Genomic DNA, 23,058 nt, shown 5'->3' with positions numbered 1-23,058 from the left:
TAAGTGCCTAGAAAAAACCTGAGATCAGGTGTTTCGCCTACGAAGCAGGCCTTTTCAGGGAAGAATAAAAATCGGAATACAATTATTTTCCTTCTTCCTGGAACTGAATCAGGAATATTATTCATTTTATTTATGGAAATATTTTTTAAGATTTCTATTTTGTTTCACTCTAAATATATTGGAAAATATTAGTATTTAAATTAAAAATTAATAACAGAAAAATTTCGTGTGTTCAGTCAGATAATCAATTGTTGTAATGGCGTTTGAAGCATTTCACACTGTAGAGACATCAGTAGTTACTAAAATGGTCAATACAATAAGTAGGTTATACAAAATTCTCCCCATGACATATAAATCTAAAAGGCCAGTTACGGAGTGAACTAGATTTGATGTCATTAGCAGAGAGGAAGAAGATCATGAACTGTTCGCTGAAATAGTCTTCAAAGTAATTTGAATTTTTACCTAGGCACCCACTGTTTAATAAAACATCAGAGTTGCATAGCAGGAAGATATTTCATGTTCCTGCTAATTTGATTAAGCTTTGCATTAAGTAAGTAAAAGAGGGCATGCTAGACAAATAGGTAGAGAATTCTGCTACATGTCAGAGGGTTCTAGGTTCAAATACAGGTGATACCTCTGGACATCCCAGGCTAAGCTGTTTAACTTTCTGGATACCATATCTTTACAGAAGATCAAAGATAGAACATGAGATGCAACTAACCCACCCACCTTCTACAATCTCTATTAACCCAAACTTCATATTATTTAGTGATATTTTTCAATCCAGTACAAAATTCACTTATTTCTATTTGGAGAAAGAGTATAAACATAACTACACAACTCCATCACCAGTTACTTCTCAGCAGTCATAATACACCCAAAAGATAAATTTTAATGAATTGGTTAAACCATTTTCTACATAAAATTAAAAAAATTAATTTCTCTAAATAAATAGTCTCAAATGAGATCTTAAAAACTTGGGTAGCCTTTTGAAATCATACTTTTTTGAGGCTTATCATTTTTACGAATGCATAAAATGTTAATGCTTTGGCATTGTTGCATAATATATTTTTCCTAATACTTTAGATACAAAGGTGCTTGCCTTGCCCCAGCATAGAGCGGCAATTCATACATTTCCGATCCTCCCACCATTTGCACCATTATATTCAGCATCTAATGAGGTCTGCAGAAATCACAGCAAGATATTCATCAATGAGGTCAAGGAGTTAAAAATGTGGGCTCTAAAAAGTAAGTACGTACCTATCATCATAGTTCTAAAGTGTACCACCATTAAATAATTCATTGAAGACAGATATTAATAATGATTAAGAAGATTCAGTAATTTTATTAGAGTTTTCTAATCTCAATGAGCTATTGGTAATTGGAAATACAGTGGAACCTCATAATACGAGCATTATCCCTTTTGTGAACTTTCTCGTAAAGCAAAACTCGTTTAGTGAAACAACTTTTTTCATATAAATAAGAGTATAATACGATAATGCGATCCATCTAAAAAAAAATAAATTATGTACAAAGTTTATTCAAAGGAAATTATGTATACATTGTTTGGGATCGTTGATCACGTTCAACTTTTCTTCTATTGCGGAATGAAGCAACCAGGGTTGCGCATCACCACTGCCTTATCAGGGCGATGCCCTATACGCATGGTACGATGCCAAAGTTTTCCATGACTTCCACATCTCATTCAGCCAGCTTAAAACTTCTTACTGGAGAGTACTGAGGCGCAAAACTGGTCTTAGTACTCTCCAAGGTAGTGGCAGGACGTCAGTCACTGTAAACCTCAAAACCTTGACCGTGTCACGAAAGACCAACCAAGAGGAAATTTTAAGTGAACTTTTGTAACGTAAAGAAAATGAATCTGATTATTTGGACAATGTTATCACTGGTGATGAAACCTGGGTTTTGAAAATGACCCAGAAACCAGATGCCAAAGCTCTGAGTAGAACACCGAGCAGTCCCCCGAGCCCAAAAAGGCAAGAATGAGCGAATCAAAAGAGAAAACTACTAGGTGGATGTACTGGAAAGACTACGAAAAAGGGTATTCAGGATGATAAAAGACATCTCCGCTACCTGGCAACTCCATCACGACAACACGCCTTGCCACAACGCGCAACGAGTCCACGAGTTCCTGGGTAAACACCAGTTGCCAAAACTGCCCCATCCTCGCTACAGTCTTGACATCGCCCCAGCAGACTTCTTTTTGTTCCCTCGTAGTAAGGCAGCTTTGAAAGTAAACCCGTTTTTTGTCCATAGAAAAGATCCAATTAGCTGTGGCGAAGACCTTGCGAGAAGTCCCCGAAGATGCCTTCAAGGGTGCACACCGGTAATGGCAGAGTCGCTGGAAATAATTTGTAGAGGCCCAAGGACATATCTAAGAAGAATTTTTAGTGTTTATGCAAATCTGTTCAGTTAATTACTGAAAAAAATAATTGCATTTTTGCACTTTTGGAATGCACCCTGTACCCCTCTTCTCGTCACTTATTATGCGAAAAGTCACTCTTTAAGAGAGTCATATTTGGGGCCAATATTTTTGCTTGTTACGTGAATTACTTGCTGTGAGAGGTGTTTGCTAAGCAAGGATCCACTATTTAGAGTTGAAGACTAAATGTCTCAATGCTGTTCATGCGTGCTAAAATGTGCACCCACAAGTAATAGTCCTTCAGACCAACTTTCCAAGAGGATTTATATAGTATGTACAAGCATGATGCTCATGGATACTTACTGTGAATCTATTAGGGCTAATAGGGATATTAATTCTTAATGCTTCATGTGCATGGCATAAATTCATACCTCATCTCTTCACTATTTACAAAATTTGTGTTGCAAAATTATAAAGAGTGAAAATACCAAATTTTAGTTTTAGACATAGTAAACTATGTCTAAAACTAAAATTTTGGTATTTAAATCAGTAAACAAAAAAAAGTAACACAAAAAGATATACCATAAAGTACCATATCAATGCTCCAAAGTATAATGCTTTGGTGGTGTGAATGGTATATACAATACCCAAATTCCAAGTTAATCACATTAGTTGAGTATTTTGCTGCTAATCAATGGGTCCCAGGTTTAGATCTTATTGATGCACTTTACCCCTAGGCTATACCTAAGTTGCATGCTTTTTTGGGAAACTGGATACAGGGCAGGAAAAGGAAATCACCCTCCCTGCAATGAATCTGTGAATTTCACATGCTGAAAGCCATAGCTTAGATCAGATGCATTCTCACTCGTCATTCCACTTTTGATTGGAAGACTGTAATTAGTTGTTTAGACTTTGTGATTAAGAGATTCCGGCTAAGATCTCAATAAACAGAAGTGATTTCCTGGTAGAAAATCTCAATAATTTTGTGAATATATTCTACAATTTGAGTTGTGATGAAGAAGGTATACATAATTCCCTCTTCTGTACAAAAATATTTTTGGGACTTTGGAAGAAATTCAATATTTTCATTATGTATTCGACATTCAAAATGTTTTTAAAATACATAATTGCATGTGAAATTCTGCACACTGCATGACTATTTTGTTATATTTAAATTTTCTCAACCTTTTTTGTATTCTTTAAAACTAGTGTATGATGCTTCTGCCAAAATTCCATCTGGGCTACTAAATGGGAATGTGAATCAATATGGTGACTTTGATCAGTGTATTGGCATAGAAGTGGCTCTGGGCCGAAATTCGAACTCATTAAAAAATAATCAAATCCAAGGAAAGTATTGTCTTGCTTACATTGATGTCAAGACACAGGATCTTCGAAGCTCTGAAATTATGCAACTTCTTCAATCACATTACATGATAAGGAGCAATCTAAGTGATGTGAGTATGGACATAGTGTCAAACTAGCTAGCTTTGCATAACTTTATTCTAATGCTTCACCCATAACAATATTTGCGCATACATTTTTACTTGGATTGTTAAGCCATTGCATAACTTTGCAATTAATTCCCCAATGATTTTCTGCATACAAGTATTTTTCTTTAAAATTTATTAATACTGTGATTTTAAATTGTTCTTAAATATTAAATGCCCTATTTATCTGCTCTTAAATTTTGGGCTTGTGAAAAAATATTTAAAATGCTCTTGGAATTTAATCTGTCCTAAATATGTATATGCCTGTATTTAACGAGTCTTGAATATTTTTTTTGGAGTTACCAGATTTTGCTAAAAATAGTTTATCAATGGTTTTTAGAATTATTTCAATAGAACCTCAGGCACTTCTGAAGAATAAACAGGGAAATCAAAGAAAAATCAGGAAAATAACAAAAATAATACTGAATTTAGAGAATATTCCTGTGGCTACCTTTTGTAAACAACAGACATATGCCCCCCATAATAGTATTGTCACTGATCTAGTGTGGTGTGGTTTTTAGGAGTTTGTTTGTAGTTTAAATTAGCAAGAAGTTTTTGTACCATGAAACTTAGTACTGCACAAATTAACTTGAGTGTCTCAATTTGGATATGGAGAAGTTTCACTATTCTGTTTAGATGACTCCTTTAACAGTCTTAGGCTACCAAAAACTGATCAGTATGGAGCTGGACCAGAAAATAATATTAGTTCTAAGATGGGTCAGTTGGACACAAATCTCTAGGGTCACAAATTGTAGATGGTGCAACACAAAGTAGAGGTAATATTGTTTCAAATACAATCTATCTCCATAGTTGAGAGGATTGATGTAACGAATAGAACTATTTTCTAGTGTTTTCTCAAGTGGAAACACAACAAAATTGGTCATTATTGAGCATAAAAACATTGAGGGACTTTGTGAGATGATGTGAAAAAAATAAAGGAGGACATATCAAAGGGGAAGGAAGCACATTTAAAAAAATTGGCTCAATCCAAAAGAATTCAGGGTCTTGAGCAAACTGTCGACAGTTCATTCAAGTACAATGATGGTAAGAGCCAGAAAGGTTGATTCGGTGGAGTCCCACTCACTTCACCACTTTGGGCTGGAGGCTATTTTATAAGCAAGTAAAAATGCAGTCTTTTTGTGAATTAGTTCTTTCAGTCTGTATCTTGAATTATCAGGGATGATGTCATCTTTAAGAACAGATCATATATTAACATGTGACAGATGAACACCTAAGATATTATATAAAAATGGCATTTTGAATTTCAGCCTGGACACAGACTCCCAAGGTTTTCATCCATTAACTGGGCATTTTGTATCCCATCATCATGTTCTGCAAAAGATTTAGAAATTGCAGTCCAAGATGCTATAGATACCTATTCAGCTGGATATGGCATAAGATTATCAGTTTCTGTAAATCCTGAGATGTGCTATACCAAGGATTCCTGGAAGGAAAATTTTAACTTAACCACCATATTATGCTTGTGAGTACTTTAAGGGTATGAATTATGTATATGTGTTAAATAAACTTTATCAAATGAGTTTATTATGAAATTTGTGCTGAATGGAAAATTTGATCCATCTGGAAAGCAATGCCTCATCCCTATGGATAGTCTGTGTACTTTTATGAGTAATAGGGAAAATCTGTCTAAATGGCTTAATGTAGATATAGAGTTTGTTGAGACTTGCAATTATCCTCACTATCTATGTGATTAGGAAACCAGAGACATGTCCAATTCATCAAGATTGTTTGTTGTATAGATTAGCTTAGTTAGCTTAGACCTAATGATAGCATGGCAGATAAGATTTTTGCTTTCCAACCCTGGATGATCCAGAGTCAGATAAGCCAGATCCAAAATGTGATGATGATGGCGTGATAAGGCCAAAAGTGAATGAGTGAATAATGAACTCAGAAATGAATACTACCCCTAGAATACTATAAATGAACATACTAAAAGGACCCTTAAGGTTATGCAATGCTATACATACATTACTCAATGTGGCCAAACTATTCACTTATCCATATAAAGAAACAGGAACTGTGAATAAGATTTTTGCTGCTGAATCATGTAAATCCAGAAATTGTAGCAGTATTTTCTGACATAATTCTCTTTTTGCTAGGTCTCATCCAAGGAAGTGTGGTATTTTTAGAAAAAAGCCTGTTAACATAATTTTATTTGAAATAAAAAGATTCCATCTTTTTCTTTCCAGTTCTCTGCTAGCAGCCTTAATTTTTCTGGTATTAATTGCTACTGTAATTGATGGTACAAGGCAATTGTTTCGGTATGGTAATGGTAAGCATTGCATAAAATGTTCCCTGTCAAAGTATTTATATATGCTCATAATGTTAGGTTCTTTGTGACGCTCTCTGTAATTAGTACTAATATATTTAGGATTAGGAGATATGAAAAATAAATGGAAAGCATATTGATTGGAAGGTGGACGTTAAAGGTTGTGATAGACGATGTAGGATGGAATGAAGTGAGAAAGGGAGTGTGAGGAGATGAAGAGGGTTTTGTTCAAGAGAAGGATGCTGGGCTTCATTTTTTTTGGGAGGGATAAGAGAAATATTTTGTTGTTGTGTTTATCCAAAACCCACCTTAATCCATAGATTACCTTAAAAAAATATTTGGCATATATACAACAAATTGAATTTCATCTAATATTATTCTACATATATAGGTATCTATTTCTTAAAACTCCCTTTGGGTGTCATCCAAGAACCCAATCTTCATACAATCATTAATACAATTTTTTAAATTTACATTTACAAATTATTGAACAAGAAAAACTTTTGAAATTTTCATTGTAAATGTAAACACTACCGTTGGTATGTTTTAGTGCAAAGGGAGGAACAGTATAACTCATGCTAATACAATTTTTGTAATCAATTTTTAAGAGTGTGGACACCTATTTTCCATGTTCATTCTTTATTGTTGCATAGCTATTTATTTGACTGATATTTGGTTACATTTATTTGTGAAATTAGGCCATATTTCAACTTGATCTAGGTAATTAGTATTCATCGGTATGTGGTTTTCTTTGGGAATAAGACAAAATTTTAACCAACCCTGGTCTCTACTATTTTTCTTTATGTGGCAACATGATATTACACTCGATCCATCAACCTAAAGATCAGGGATTTTGATTTTATTTCTAATAATTACTCTGAAAAGGTCATTTGCATAGCATAACTTCTAGTTTGTTATTTTTTACATAATTATAATTTCAGGTTTTACTTGGAATGTGATAAACTCCTTTTCTTTAAAAAGGAATTTAATAGAATTTTACAGCAACAATGCTCCTACAGATGACATCAATTGCATTCATGGCATACGTTTTTTGAATGCATTAGCATTGCTACTTTGCCATAAGTCAATGTCCCTGCTTTTCAACCCATTTGTGAACAGGACGTCAATGGCCGAGGTAATGCAATGTCTGTATTCTTTTGCTGGTCAATATTTTTCATACTGGGCTTTAGTAATACTACTACTTCTAAGTGAATATTTCTCCTATTTTGGGATTAATTATTTATTTTTTTATCTTATATTATCAATAAATCTTTCAGGCCCTCAGCTACAGATGGACTGTCATTGCTAGAACTGCCATTGTATATACTGATTCCTTCATAATGATATCCGGCATTCTTGCTGCATATGGTTTTATAAAAGATCTAGACAAGAAGGGAAAACTTGACATAAAAAAGAAATATCTGGAACGTGCTATTAGGTAAGTTACGACTTCAGGTGCTTTACACCATGCATACTAAATCAACAGTTTCTCTTTGAAAAATCATTTAGTAAATTAGGATTTGGACAATTTTGCTTATTTTTAATAGCATAATTTAAAAGTTATCATCATTGTTGTTAGTATTTCAATCAGAAGAATAATTGACTTCAGCCCTCCTCATTTATCTCTCTAATTCCATTACTCCTTATTGGGTCTTCCATCTAAAATACTCCTATTCTTGTTCTACATATTTGCCAAAAATCTACTTCACCACACTTTCCTTTCTATATTTCCTTCAGTTACGTCCATCATGCATCTTCATTTCATATTTTGTCAACTTGATCTTTAGCATCTCTCTTCACCAACTGGTTTCAAAGGCTTCCATTCTTCCCTTGTTTGTTTTTCCAATGATCAATGTCTCTAATTTTATTGTAATATAAAGTTAGTACATTGGACTAGTGATACATCTCAAAGGCCATTTTTCCTCACATTCTTTGGCCCTAACTTTCTTTGGTATTGCAATCATAAAATTCTTCTTAAAGTCCTTAGGCAATCTTTCACTTTCCAAGCTGTCTTTGATTATTTCAAACAGGCTTTGCTTGGATGTACCTTTAAGGACCTTGATATTTCCTTTGTGATATTTCCATACTGAAGCTGATATTTCTTTAGGTTTTTCACTATTCTTTCAAATTAATTTCTCTGTGCAACACAACCATCATCATTCACCCTCCTCCACAGTCACCATCATTGACCTTGCTTAAATTTTATGTTAATTAAAACTTACACCCCTTGACAAGCTGATCTTTTCCAGTCATCCCTTAATTTATCAGGTATCTGTTTACAATTTAGTACAATGAAATGAGTTATATGTTTCCAGAGCCTGTTTCCCTACACATTTCACATCAGAAATGCTTAACGTAGGTAATGCTTACTTGGATATATAAATGCATAAGAATCAAAAAAGGTTGGGTACACAATTTAAAATTCTGTTTGGCATATTTTCAGACTCACTCCAAATTTCCTGGCCATCATTTTATTATGCACCTACATCATTTTGCCATTGGGAAGTGGCCCTCAGTGGAATATGGTAGTTAAGCACCATTCAACCTTGTGTCAAAGTTACATGTGGAGAAATCTCCTATATATTCATAACTATTTTGGATTTGAAGATATGGTATGTATAAAAAATTATCTTCATTATCTATGATAGTATCTATCCTTCTAGTCTTTTTCCCAAGACAATGCTTATGTATATTTGCACCGGCAATCAATCTTTTAAGCAGCATTTTTATGTATATGTGATAGTGAAGGCTAAGGGATATACAACAAATTCTTATTAAAACGGTTTCCTCAGCATCCTATGAATCTGTTATGGTGTTCAGAGCTGAGAGGGAGGGAATAATTCTAGCCCCACTTATCACTGATAGGCAAAAACACAACAAAAGGTAAAGAAAAATTGACAGCAGAATGAGGGAATTTAATGAGCCATTTTCTTCAGCACAATTCAAGATTATGTTAGGAAAAATCAGAAAATAAAACCATTCTAAATGAGTTTATTAATTGCTCTAATAGTTGATGGCCTAAAATCCCTTCAACAAGCTCTAGTGACAGCTTTCATGGGCTTACAATGTACCCGCAAATAAATGAAGAATTATTAAAATGAGACCGAACAGAATTAATATCTCTCGAACTTGCGTCCAACTTTTCTTTTTGTTAAGGAAAAATAAGAAATCATCCACCTGAAAGGAAACAATACATCTTCAAGTCATCCCATTGTTTGTGTAAAAGTTGAAAAAGTAACGAAAATATGGGTTTGCAATAGGTACCCATAAATATTGTTGTGCTATCAATCTTATTTAGGTTGGTAGTTATATATTGTTATTACTTATTCTTTTAAAGCTACTAAGAGAAAACTCATGGAATAGAATGTAGTCCAAAATAAATCTAGGAAATTGCTTGGTTGTTATTTCAAGATATCTTGGACATTGTAAAGGCTAAGACAAGACAAATTTATACACTACAGTGCTTTTTGCTGACATAAAATATTAAATATTATGTTTATTGTTTTTAATTACAATCATAAAAGATGCATTTTAAAACACAAAGAAAATTGTATGAGTAATGATACTTTTTCATGATTATTCTATTTTATGCTTTCTGCTGGGTACAATCACCAAGAAATTTTTACTATTGTTTATGCTCTACCAAGAACTCAATTGTTGACTGTGAAATGTTAACTTTAATTATTGAAGGGATGTTATAGCATTCCAAGATGTGGTGTCTACACAGGTGGTAACCTACAAAGGCTGATTGTGCCCCTGCACAGCCCATAGGTAGAGGTTCAGGAATGACCAGGAGGCTACTGAGTCAATTTAATCATGAATCAGTACATCTCTTGTAAGCATGGCTAAGAGGGATACTTATCTGTCTGGAATATGTCATTATTTAGTCAATGTATTTCATTATTGAATCCAAGGGATGAATCAATAATTTTAATAATGTAATTTTTGACACCTCATTAGCTGGTCCATCAAGAAGCAGTATTTCTGATTATACATATTTAACTCTTGATTGATTTTTATCTCATCTAAAAGTGACAAAATCAGGAAAATATCATTTGTGATGAGAAAATTGTGAATACAATATGATGTTAAGATAATGCCAAAATACTTTTGTCAGTAAACCTCCCACTAACCACTTATTTTCCTTCTGTTTTTGAAAGTGCTTGACTCACACTCACCAGCTGGGCATTGATATGCAACTCTTCTTAATATCACCATTCATTGTCTATATATTGTGGAGATGGACCGAAGCTGGATTCATTATTTGTATGATGCTTGGTTTCATCTCCACTGCAATGCGATACATAGTCACATACAACCAGCACCTCAGCCCTGTGGTCTACTTTGGAGCTTCGTGAGTATCCTAGATCCATTGAAAATAACACATGTACTCACATTTTTTCAAAGCTTATCATTGGACATTTAAACTACTTTGCCCAAACTACTGATGGTGTTGCTATTCATACAGTATCTTGTCCTAAAAACAACTGTAAAACTTCCATTCTATGACCCTCTTAGCCAGGCATTTCAAATTCTCATGGAATAATGAAAAATCTTGCTTGGTAACCTTTTCAACAGTATTGAAATAAAATTCTCTTGGAGGGCTAAATAGGTTTGTTTTTATTATTTGGTGGTCATGGATTTAAACAAAGTTATGCCTGAAACTCATTCCAATTTCTACCCCGCATAATCAAATTTTTCCAAATTTTTTGTAATACCTGCTAACCAATGGCTTCAGATCTCATTGTTGCTATCAGCATCTAATGAAATGTAATCTATTATGCTGGGTTGGCTCAAAAACTTTTTAAAATATTGCGATGCATATTAATAGCATATTTTATTTTTAAAAGGGTATCACAGCTATTTGCCACTGCCAACAATTCATATATACTGCCAACTCATAGGTTAACTTCATATTTGTTTGGTATTGGAATTGGTTTTTATCTCAGAAGAATGGAAAAGAATTTAACTCTGAGTAAGGTAAGTTGCATCCAATTGTGTAGATGTTGAATTAACCAAGGCTAGTATATAGCTTTTAACCGGCAGACCATACGATTAAAAACACTTAAAAAGGAGCATAGATAGGTTGTTGAGCCCCCAAAAGTGGGACTTAATTCTGACTGGGTCTCCTGACCAAAAAGTTTGGCCTCTCGCAAGCCTAATTACTATAGCAGATTTGAAATGGTTAAATAATTTTACTTTACTTTTGAAAAGAAATGACTTTCACCGCATAGTAATGCATATTAAATGTGCTGAAAAGATAAGGGTAAATGGCTCAAAACTGCTGCAGTGATGGTTCCTGCAACTCCTACCTGTGTACATATTAATTTACAGCCTAATATTTAAAATTCAACTGCGTGTGTATTAACAATTATATTAATGAGGTCACAATCGTGACCAGTGTGGGGTATGACTAAATATTTCAAGATGTATATTTTGCAGCATAGTTATTCATAAAATTAAATCATCATGTTTCAGGTTCAAGTATTTTTTGGATGGTGTATTAGTTTGGCCATGGGAATGTGGGCAATGATGGGGCCAACACAGACAACTAACTTGAACTATGTTTATAAGGAGCATGAAGCAGCTTTCTATATGGCATTTTCGCCTATAATGTGGTGTATTTTTGTCGGCTGGGTAATTTTTGCCACAACAACAGGATATGGAGGTCATTTTAAATTTAGGGCCTTTTGGTTTTATTGCCAACAACAATTGAAGTATTTTCATTAATGAAATTTTTTTTCGTTTAGGCTTCTTTGGGAAATTCCTATCATGGAAAGGATTCATTAAATTCACAAGGATAGCATATGCTCTGTATTTAGTGCAGTTTCCTATTTTCTTCTATAATGTTGGGCGGAAGAGAAGTGCTGAATCTTATGATTTAGCAGCCATAGTAAGTGCTAAAATAAATTGCTATTCTAAGAAAGTAATCATATTTTAGGAAATGATTAAAAAGGAAATGGTTCTTTTTTCTTTGCAGTTCAATGTAATGGAGATTTTGGCTGTATTCGTTGCATCTATAGCTTTAACATTGATAGTTGATTTACCAGCACAGAATTTGAGAAAAATATTTTTATCTGAAAGTAAGTACTATATTAAATTCAGGAAGTAATCTTGATTTTTGAAGTAATATTAATTGATCATCCTGAATAAATATTTGTGTTATTGAGTATAGAGCTTCATTGGAAATGTGGGCCATGGTTATCATTAAATACTCAAAATCTTATAAGAAAAATTTGAGAACAGTAAAAACTTGTACATTAAATGCCTTCTACACAGGTTTAACAAAGGGCTATCCACCAACTGTTCTTCATTGGGAAATAATATAAAATTTGAAGATATTTTAAACTAAAATATTATGCGAATCTGGTAAAAATTGATTTTTAATGACCAAACAAGTCCTCTTTGTGAATTGTCACATTTAGATTGCTAATTCTCTCTTGGATACCTACTTAATAAACCCTAGGAATTAGAGTTATTGTATAAAGTTGATTTTATTATTTAACCCTAGAACGGTAATGGGGGTGAAAAACACCCTACAGCGGTTAAAATCTTGTGGTAAAGAAAAATATTTTTAACTGACCCGATAAACTTTGAAAAGAAAAATCTTTGTACCAAGTGATTCTACATTAAAAAGCAAAAAAAAAAAAAATGAGCCCCCATAGGACTCTCATAGTACTAATGGTTATGAAATATGATATTTTGAAAATTGTTACCAGAATAGGGTGAGAAAAATAGTATTACCATTCTGGGGTTATAATTGTCAAAACAAAAGGTATAGTTAATGCCTTTTTTGTGTGGGTATAAGAGAGCAAGGAGAGTGAAATATAAAATATTAGATTTTAAAGTTTATGATTCTGAATAAGAAAAAATGTTTTGCTACCCAAGTAGATATGAGTTGTGCTTGTAGGTTTTAGAGTACAGGGTACTCTACCACCCACTTATGTCTCACTTAAGATGAGTGATAATTTATCAGATGATAAAAAAAATTACATTGTAAACCTATCACATAGTTAAAATAATTTAAATTTATGACAAAATTATAATTGGTGATTTTTCCGGTTCTTTGACTCAGCCTCATTCTTTTTTCCCTTATTTGTATGCCTAATTGTTAATATAGAGAGTAAAGGATAAAGAAGCTACATTTTCCAATGCTAGGGAACATTAATATTTGAAGTGTTCCATTACTTATTTTTAGAGAATTTCTATTCATGCTAAAATAAGGTGAGAGCAATGTGTTGGGGAACTTAGAGTGGGAATATTTTGACCAAGGATATGCAATTACTGGTAACGAGATATTCAATAAGAAATACCTTGGGACTCTTGCCCAATGCGCCAACACCCAGTATTGCTACCTAAGGTGCCAAGCTCCTGGTATCTAAGATTCTTGACTGCTTTATAGGTGCTGAGTGGCTGGTACCTTGTTTCTATACCCTAAGAACATTCCAATGTTGATTTAACATTTCATACTTTTGTGCCATTATAAAAAAAACCCTTATTAGCAAAAATCTCAATTATAACTATCACTTCCAATCTCCATCAAGTCTCTTCCCTTCCTTCCCATTCAATGATTGTTCCTCACCTAATTACAAACAATCACAGACATGGGTAATTGTAATTTAACAGGTTATTACTGACATTGATTGGAAAATAGTGAGACTTCATTTCATTGGTACTTCTATCAATCTGGTGCTTAGGGTTTGTACCTAAGGTACTAGTACCAAGATATTGGTATCTAGATTTCTTGCCTAGGTACCAACCTCTGGTGTCTGCATCATGGATATTAGCAATGGAATGGAGCAGGAAGGAAAGTGAATTGAAGGACAAGGGAAACAAGACTTCTGTTAATGGCCTTAATTTTTAGCAAAAGGTGTCTTGGGGGGATCAAGAGTGCAGTACATTGTTGCAAGATATTAATTAATCATAATTGTTAGTAACTTTAGAATACAGATGGCATATTACACTTTTCATCATTTGCATACCCATGAGGTATTCATGTAATGCAAAGCTTGTGGAAATATAGGGGACATTTCTTGGGCTCAGGGAGAAATAGGAGCATGCCGGACTCTAGCCATACCCAATCAAACGTCTACTGAAGAAAATTCATTCTAATGACCAAATATTGCATCATATACTCCTACAGATCAGAAGAACGAGACCTGATATTTTCATGATCTTGATGTTATTTATTAAGTTTAATTAATATACAGGTATGTACACAAATGTATTTTCTCCTCCTGCTTTCCGATATACAGTATTTATCTGGTTATATTGCTGAAGAGGGCAAGGTAGTTCAGTTGGTTGAGTGTTGGGTTACTAACTGAAGGACCTGGTTTCAGTTCCAGGTGATGTCTCTGGGTACCTTCAGCTTTATCCAACATGTGAGATTTTTCTGTAACTAGGTCTTGGAAAACCACAGGAAACACAGGGAAAAATACTTCCCTCAATATTAATGTCACTCAATATAATGAAATATTACTAAAGTAGGTATTGGCCCAATCTAGAAATGATTGTTCAAGTCCTTGCACAAGTATTTCTTGCATTTGTATACTTGCAGTATTTTCTTGGTTTGTCATGAATACAATCAAAACGAATGACTTCATTTTTCTATTTCATAAAAGGAAAAGTTTTGATTAAATGAAAATAGAGATTTTTCGTCATATTATGGAGATGCATTAATCAATTTTTTTGTGGAAGTTAATTACTTGTTATTAGTTGTGCCAATTCAATCAAATATTTATCGATTAACTCTGAAGCAGAAAATGAAAATTGAGGGGCTGTACCGTCGACAATTCAACGTTTAGCATTATTCTGCAATGTTAAACGAAAGATCAACTTCGGTGCGTACGCGCTTCGTATTGATTAACAATGACAGATCGGAAATCTTTACTTCATTCGCATTGGTGATCCTTCTCTACAAAGCTCTGTCTACTTTTCCCATTTCAGATCGTCCTGGAAGGAGAAACGAGGACGCGATCCCTGCCCAGGAAACGGAGGCTATCGAAAAAACTCGGCCGAACCATCGAGAAGTTATCAACGATGCAGATAAAAGACATCGGGCAATGGGATGAAAAGCTCCACGCGTGCTCCTATCCTGTCCACATGCACACACACACACACACACATTCTTTCAGTCAACATGTGTTGGGATTGTAGATGACAGCACGGGAAAACTAACATTTTCCAACCGATTGATGAATCATTTCCTTCACGTACGTATCACATTTTTCCAAAGGCACAAATTCTTTCTTTTTCTTACATGCATTCATGAGACTCGGATTTCTCAATTTTAGTTTTTTCTTTTGAATTCATAGGTACATATTTTCGTTTCGTATCAGGAAACATTTTCTCCTAACCCTCCCTCTCTCTCTGGGAGGGGCAGTATCGGAAATTAAGGGGAGTGATATCGCATTCTCTGAAATTGGCACCCGCTCAAAGACCTTCCCAACTCCACACGGGGGTCGTTACTCATTCGGTTGGATGACGAAGTGGGGGAGGGGAGAGGAGGTATCGGCGATTCGAAGTCGGTAGGGAAATGACTTAAGATCTTTTTTCTTTCTATGCTTGCCAACGGCGGAGCACGGGGGCATGGTCAAAAGGGAGGGGGATCTGGGTGTCTGGGGTCGAAGGTGGATGGTTTCCGGGGAGAAATTTAAATAAATAACGGTTTTCCCTTGAAGTCATCGATCGTTGCGTCAAGTGCATTCATTCTCCACCGGCACTCCACTGACCTGGCAGTTCCATTGTGTCAATTTTTTCGGATTCATTTTCCATATCATTTTCTCCGCCTCTGGTCGGTGTTTCGTACGCGTATGCTAACGTTCGTACTACCCTCTCTTTTTCACCCTCTCTGAATACGCCGAAAGATTCTAAGTTCGACTCATATACCATTTGTGTTCATTATTCGGAATCTATCAGTCCCGTATTCATGTACAATCCTTCGAAGGTGTGTTTTTCAACCAAGAACTTGCAGAAGTGGTTACTTACTTGCATTGTGACATTTTTACGTAATCACTGTTATTTCGTGAATTTAGGGTGATTTGAGGAGTATATTACCTAGAGAGTAGCCTCTCTGCCACAATTCAGTGCGTGATATATCGTGTCGATCAATTTATATCTTCTGCTTCGTGAAAAAGGTAAGCTATTTGAATTTTAAACGCGACAACTTGATAACTCTACAACGGAAAACCACTCTCTCTTTCCAAAATTTAAAATACTTGTAAATTTACCGTATGAGCAAATGAAAGGGTTTTTTCATGCCTAAAAAATCGCGGAGAAGAGCATAAAATACTACCCAAACGGTAATTCTAAACATTTACGCTGAGACAAAGAAAACAAAGACAAGTGAAACACATGATTATTCATAAGATTTTATTTGAATTTTTTGTCAAATTGAACTATTGAGTTCCCCGGTGAAGGAACTAGGGGAATCTAAGGGGGTCATGGTCCCCCTTCAGACGCCGAAACCCCATCGGACCAGAATAAAATAAATAGTTATACTATTTTTTTAGCTTTATTACCCTTAAATTTGATTTTTTTGGAGAATTTTTAATAAAATATGGTTAGAAACTGAACGGTATATTGAATGCAAATATTTATAGTGAACATTATCGTAGAAACTTTCACCCTAAAGTGGTGGCTTTGCTGAATAACTTTGTACAAAGTTTTTAAGTGGAATTTGAAAACATATCTCTCAGATGTGGGAGGCCACATTGAATTATAGGACTACACGCTAAATATTTTTTCTTGAGGTGAATATTAGGGAAAACTATGTCTCCGATAAACCACTGATCCTACAAAATTCAGTTTAAAAAAAAGGTGTTTCTTAATCCTGAAACGAGCTCTCCCGTTGGAATGATTTTTTATTGCCCTACAACCTGAGAAGAAACACTGAGTGAAATATAAAAAGCAGTTGAAGTCCTAATGTCATTTACATAAAGTAAATCTAATAGCTCATACAGAACCATTTTCACTAATTTTAGAGCTACTGAAATGGAAATTTTGGAACATTAAGCCACTTTCGCGCTAATAAAAACAAAATTACATGTTATTTAATGTTCCGAACTCGTTTAATAACTCTAATATAAGAGTTTGTAAGGTGTTAATGCAAAATAAATGTAATGTACCTCTTTCTATTGACCCTTCTTGTAATTTAGCATAACATTTGCAAGGGATTGATGCTAAATTACAAAAGCATTTGTAATTTAGCATAAAATACAGCTATTGCTAGTTTAATGATTACCTATTAGATTCAACCTAATGTATGAATGATCGTTAACCTTTTATATACGGGATATCTATCGAAGTTTGATATTTCCCTAACCATGTATTCTTATAAAATTGTGATATTTTCATCTTCATCAATGTTTGTAGTAATTAGGCATCCTTTAAAAGTTATACTTTGTCTTATAGCTTGATGATTATTGTTACTTAAGTTGTACCAAACTTACTGAAATAAATATATAAAATAAATTATTAAGGAAATGTAAAAGTAAGTACTCTTTACAGCTAGAAAAGTTTTGTACCGCATAGGAAACTGGCGTTATAACACTATATGTCGTTAAATGTAAGAAGTGCTCTGAAAATGATACATGAATTTTAAGTTGGTCGTATGAATTATATAAGGTGTTATTGGTGGGACAAAGCGCGTTTACAACATTCTACAACATCCGTCCAAAGAAGAGGAGGAAGCAGATATTCACGGTGAAGCACCGAATTACAATGCCCATTAACTCCATTATACTCCATTAACCATTATAAAATATGGAGTAACTCTATGTAAAAATATCACATAGAAGTACAATTCAAATAATTTTTCAGTTCATGAGCCAAGGAACTCAATTTCTAATCGGATCGCAAGTTGATTTTTTTAGATGAAATGGACTTCATTCATAAAAGCACTACGGGGCATGCATATGGTAATTAAGTCCATGATAATGAATTTCAGTTTCCATAATGAAATAAGCTAATTTGAAGCCAAGATCAAATGCTATTGGAGCTGCCATTATTCCTTCTAGGAGATTGAAAATAGTGTATGCAAAGTCAGATTCATATACCTGTAACCCAAATAAAATATTAAAACAGGAAATCACAGTAATCAAACCAGAGATTGCCTCGATAGTTCCAGTTAGAAATCCTTTGGTTATCAGTGCCTTTGATTGGTTATTCGATTCATCCCGATCTTAATCATTCCAACATTGTTTCACCTACCTTTTGTTATTGTTAATGATGTTTTCTAATTGCAAAATAAAAGCATGCTCATACAGGCAGTTTTGGATGAGTGTTTTCTAATTTCCAGGTTTGGGTTGGCGAAATGTAACAGATTTCTTTTGGGTGGATGGCCTTATTTGAATGGACTGTTCAGAAAATCATTTCACTGACTCTTCCATTATTACTGATCCTGTTTCCTAGAAAAAATACTCATCTACTCATACTTTTTGATTCTCCAGCTTCATATGTGCAGTCTTCTCCTCCTTCGTTTTCATTCTTATCTTCGAGCAATATCTCCTCGTTATCTCCTTTCTAAATGATAAAAAAGTTTATATGCTTTCAGACGCAGTTATGAAAAGATTTATGGAGTCACTTTTTTCATTAAATAATATCTAATCATATAGGGCTGTATTGCATGGTATTTTTTTTAGCCGATGTTTTCTGTACGACAAACCCCTTGTCTGAGGCACCAATTTAACGAGACATTTAAAGAGCCACTTATTGTCTCATTAAATCATATATTAGTACAAATTTTGGAGAGTAGTAGTTTATATTAATATATATTTGTAGACGGGATTTTGATGTGAGGGTTGTGTAAAGAGCGACCTCGTTGGTTGGGATGAAAAGGAAAGGAGAGGGGAGCTCTGGTGGGGAGGGGATCAGATGGTAAGTAAGAGGAAGGGAAGTTGAGTTACCTCCGTTTATACATTCAGGGAGGGATATAAGAGGGAAAGAAAGAGTTAGAGTGTACTTCTTGAAACGAAGGTATTAAACCTTGGGTGTTTGGAAGAAATATTCGTAGCGACGGTTTCCAGTTCCTAAATATCCTCACCTATAACCTTCATGTCTAGCATAAAAAGGCCAGTCATTGTAATCATCCCTGAAAAACTCAATAGGCCATGATATCTACCTTACTCTGCTCCATTCGCCGCCGAAATTAATGCCGAAAGTCAGCGGTTTCCCGGGATTGACATACTGGGGTCGGAATCAGGAGGTTGGCGACAACTGGAACCTTCCCCACCTCCAGTCAACACAAATGGGTCATTATGGGTAGGAAACGTTTATATGACCCACTCGCTCGATATTTCCGCAAAAGGGCTCGTTAGAATGTTGAAATAAAACAATCAGTGGAAAAGGACCAAATTCTTGAGTCTTCAAACCCCCCCCCATTGTTATTATATCAGAACTATTGTTGTTATTCCATGTTTTATATAAGATATAAAATTCTGCCTGCCAATCTGATAATTCAGAAAATATTTTTTGATTAATTTAGTCCCAGAAAAAGAATCGAGAATGCGCATTGGCTCCAATTAGATATAAAGCCTTTCAGTCTTTCTGAATGTGAGACTAACTCCGATCGTTCCGACTTCATATCGATTAACCATGGAAATATTTGTTTCGTTAACAATGGTGCGTTCCTACAAAAAAGCTCTTTCTTTTCTCTCCATTTCAGAATTGTATCTGGATAGAAAAGCGCGTTCGTTCCTTGTCGAGGCTATTAGTGAAACTTGGCTGAACCATTGAGAATTCATAATGGATGCAAATTGGAAACAGTAGGGGGATTTTTATTTTCCTCCCTTCCGACGGTCATGTGAGCGGGTGAAAAGATAGAAGTCTTGGGACTGTCGGTAAATGTACATAATTTGCAAGTTCGGTGAGGTTTTAAAATAAATAACGGTTTTTTCTTGAAGTCATCCATCAATGCGTCAATAGCAGTCGCCATCAGAAATCCACGGACAGGACAGCTCCATTGTCTGCTTTTTTATTATATTTATTTTCCCCATCAGTTTCTCTACCCTGCTCTCTGTCTCCTGTAAACGTTTAGTGATCACAAGTCAAATCTTCCCCCCCCCCTCTCTCTTCCCTTTTCCGAATTCTTCGTCGCAGACTTAACTCACTATTCGCCGTTAACAGCCACGTTTTGAGTGATATTCGAGAAATGAAAGGGTTCGCTTAAAAGTTATGCCCATTGTCACAAAATGCACTTGCCTTACCTTTTTTAACCCCCATTCTTTGAGTGAGTCATTTTTGTCAGGCACTCAGCTATGGATTTGCCGGGAAAATGCCGAAAGTTTAGGTCATACGACTAATCATTTGTATTATTCAAGGTTCCATATTCACCGTTTTCGCTCCACATTGGGAGTTTAATGCATCATCTAGATCAATTAGAATGTTCTTATTTGCGCAAAAGATGAGTTTCACGCATTCTAAAAAAATTGTGGGTATTTTGAGTTATGGCTAAATTATCTATTTTACATTCCGGAGTGCTTTTTATTATGAATGATGAGGGAAACTTTCGATTAAGGCATTCACTAAGAAGGACAAAAAAACGCTGCAAGCACTGCAATTTTGAAAAATCGTTCTCTAAGCGAAGAAAGTGCCGGGAAAGCGTCACAATTCATGTTTGTTTAAAGGATCTTATTTTTCCAAAATCTGTGGACCTTAAAGATAATCATGCTTTCGATCATGGACGGCAAAAAATCAAATTTATACATCCGATCCATCTTGGTGACAGGTTATTATAATTGCTTCTATTACCGTGAGTGACGATTTCTCCCTACCTCCGTTAATTTTGTTTTGTTGCTAGTGCCGGGTAATATGTAACCGGTCAACATTCGGAATATATTATTTATTCAACGTAAATATTTTTGCTTGGTCGTTTTCTTATTCTGGTCTGGTCATATACTGTTTGGATATTTTTTACCGACTCGTGAATTTGAATTATTTCCATAATGTTCTTATTATGTTCTTATTGGCAGAATACATAAAGCAATAACTTTAATAAGAAGCGTAGAGATATAGTTTTAAATCCTAAATGGATCTGAAAACTGGTCCTGGAAGCAAGGCGATGTAGTGTCGGTTTTCGTGACAAAGAATGGACAACATAAGATGGTCAGAGAGAAAGACAAACGCTGAAGTTTTCAATATATTTACATATTTAGCAAAGAGAGGAAGTGCTGAGGGCAATCTGAAAATGAAAAAAAGGTGGATGGGAAAATATTGAATGGCTATGGGATGTTAAAGTGCGTGATAGAAGGGAGAACATTCGCGGGGTAGAAAATTGAAGGCTTTTATGAAGTCATAAATAAAGGTAGAAGTACGAGGTAATAAAGAAGGAAATCATGTAAAGCAAACAAAAGATTCTCGGGGTACGTGGAAGAAAACGACCGCTAGGAACCATTCAAAACTTATTATGTACCTGTTAAAAGTAGAAAAGCTTGTTGAAAATAAATGACATATGCTAATTAAGAATTCTCGCATAATTTTGTGTCATTGCTTTGCTAAATAAATCTATTATCGTCTGTTATACCAGAACACTGCAGTTTAGAGTTTGGATAAAGGACTAAAAATCGCAAAATATTTTTGAGAGCATGTACTGCGATGGCCATAATAAATATCGACCAATTATCTGTTATACCAGAAGCTTTGTAAGAGAAAACGGATGTTCACCTCATGGATACACGTATTAAATGAAAGAAGTTTTATAAAAATGAACAAAATGAAATATGATATACGAGATGGAATAACCTGCTCTCAAAACCTACAGCAATCGACTTTTGCGACTGATATCCATAATGGTGATTCGAGTTTTTTTTTCTGGTCGGTACTGGGCATTGGGGATATTTTATAATTTTTACGGGGTTATTTCCACGGTTCTCCCTCAGCTAATGATCAACTTTTGCACAGGGTATATAATGGTAACGTCGCATTTTTCATCAGTAGCCGGGGATCAGTTCATCATCAGGCGGGACATTTTGATAACATTCACCGGGGTGATTTCAATGCTTTCCTTGGTGAGGAGAGGGGAAGGAGAGAAAAAAGGGTGAATGAATGAAGGAAGCGAGCCGTGGTACACAAGGTTAGATGGGAGAGTGATGGATGTGCTCATGGGGAGAGATTTCTTTGGGCCTAACATGCCACGTGCAGGGGCCGCATGGGTAGGGACTACAGAGGGGGTTGAGGGTGGAAAAATGAGAGAGATCCCGTGGGTTCCTGTATTGCTTAAGGCTTTTCTCATTGTTGGTGGGGATTTGCAAATCCAATCAGTTAAGAGGTATCTTAATTTTCAACGGAATTTTAACCTCTATGTTAACTTTTATAATGATTGCCTCCATTTAGGTATTCATTTCTCATTTTAGGCTCTCATATTTAAAATTAGTGTATTTTGTAAATGAGATAGCACATCAGAAAATATTATTTGCCATATATTATGGTGTTCCAGGAAACAAGTATGAGAACAAGAGAAAGAGCCTTGCATTTGATGGATCTAATAATTCTTCCTCAGTTCACTCTGTGAACAAAAGACTTTACAAGAATCCAAGTTAAAATAGAGATATGGCCGACCTGTTTATTGATGTTGCGACTATCAACATCAAAAAAGTACGGAATTATTTTGTTGCTAAAAGAGCAGCAGGGATATCAGCACTTAATTAAACGTTCATGTATAGATTTCAGTTAATGGGCACGAAAAAATATAATCTCTATATTTACTAACGGTTAAGCCGTGTAACCATATCGGGAAATAAAAGATATTCAGCCGATCTCACGATTTAACTGAAAATATAAATTTAGTTGCGTCAGTGATATTTTATTTAATTATTGGAAGTCTCTCTGGAAGAGAAGCAAAACTTTAGGTACTCATTCGAACAGTACCATGAAATCGTGGTTTCTTGCTCAACAAAAATTTTTTC

At 34.8% G+C, this 23,058-nt stretch overlaps 1 protein-coding gene across 1 annotated transcript; it reads left to right on the top strand.

Moving 5' to 3' along the window:
- The first annotated feature begins 256 nt into the window (after positions 1–256).
- On the top strand, positions 257–22,693 carry LOC139698031 (nose resistant to fluoxetine protein 6-like). Its single transcript, XM_071596890.1, has 14 exons — positions 257–320; positions 1,087–1,248; positions 3,590–3,834; positions 5,136–5,350; positions 6,078–6,160; positions 7,099–7,292; positions 7,435–7,595; positions 8,601–8,769; positions 10,318–10,511; positions 11,008–11,137; positions 11,636–11,825; positions 11,908–12,050; positions 12,138–12,240; positions 22,590–22,693. Exons 1-14 carry the CDS (start codon positions 257–259, stop codon positions 22,691–22,693), a joined length of 2,157 nt encoding a protein of 718 aa, XP_071452991.1.
- The last annotated feature ends 365 nt before the right edge of the window (positions 22,694–23,058 follow it).

Source organism: Hetaerina americana, unplaced genomic scaffold (assembly GCF_022747635.1).
Source record: "Hetaerina americana unplaced genomic scaffold, ioHetAmer1.1.p SCAF_8, whole genome shotgun sequence".
Lineage (NCBI taxonomy): Eukaryota > Metazoa > Arthropoda > Insecta > Odonata > Calopterygidae > Hetaerina > Hetaerina americana.
This window is presented reverse-complemented; position numbering and strand designations above follow the sequence as displayed.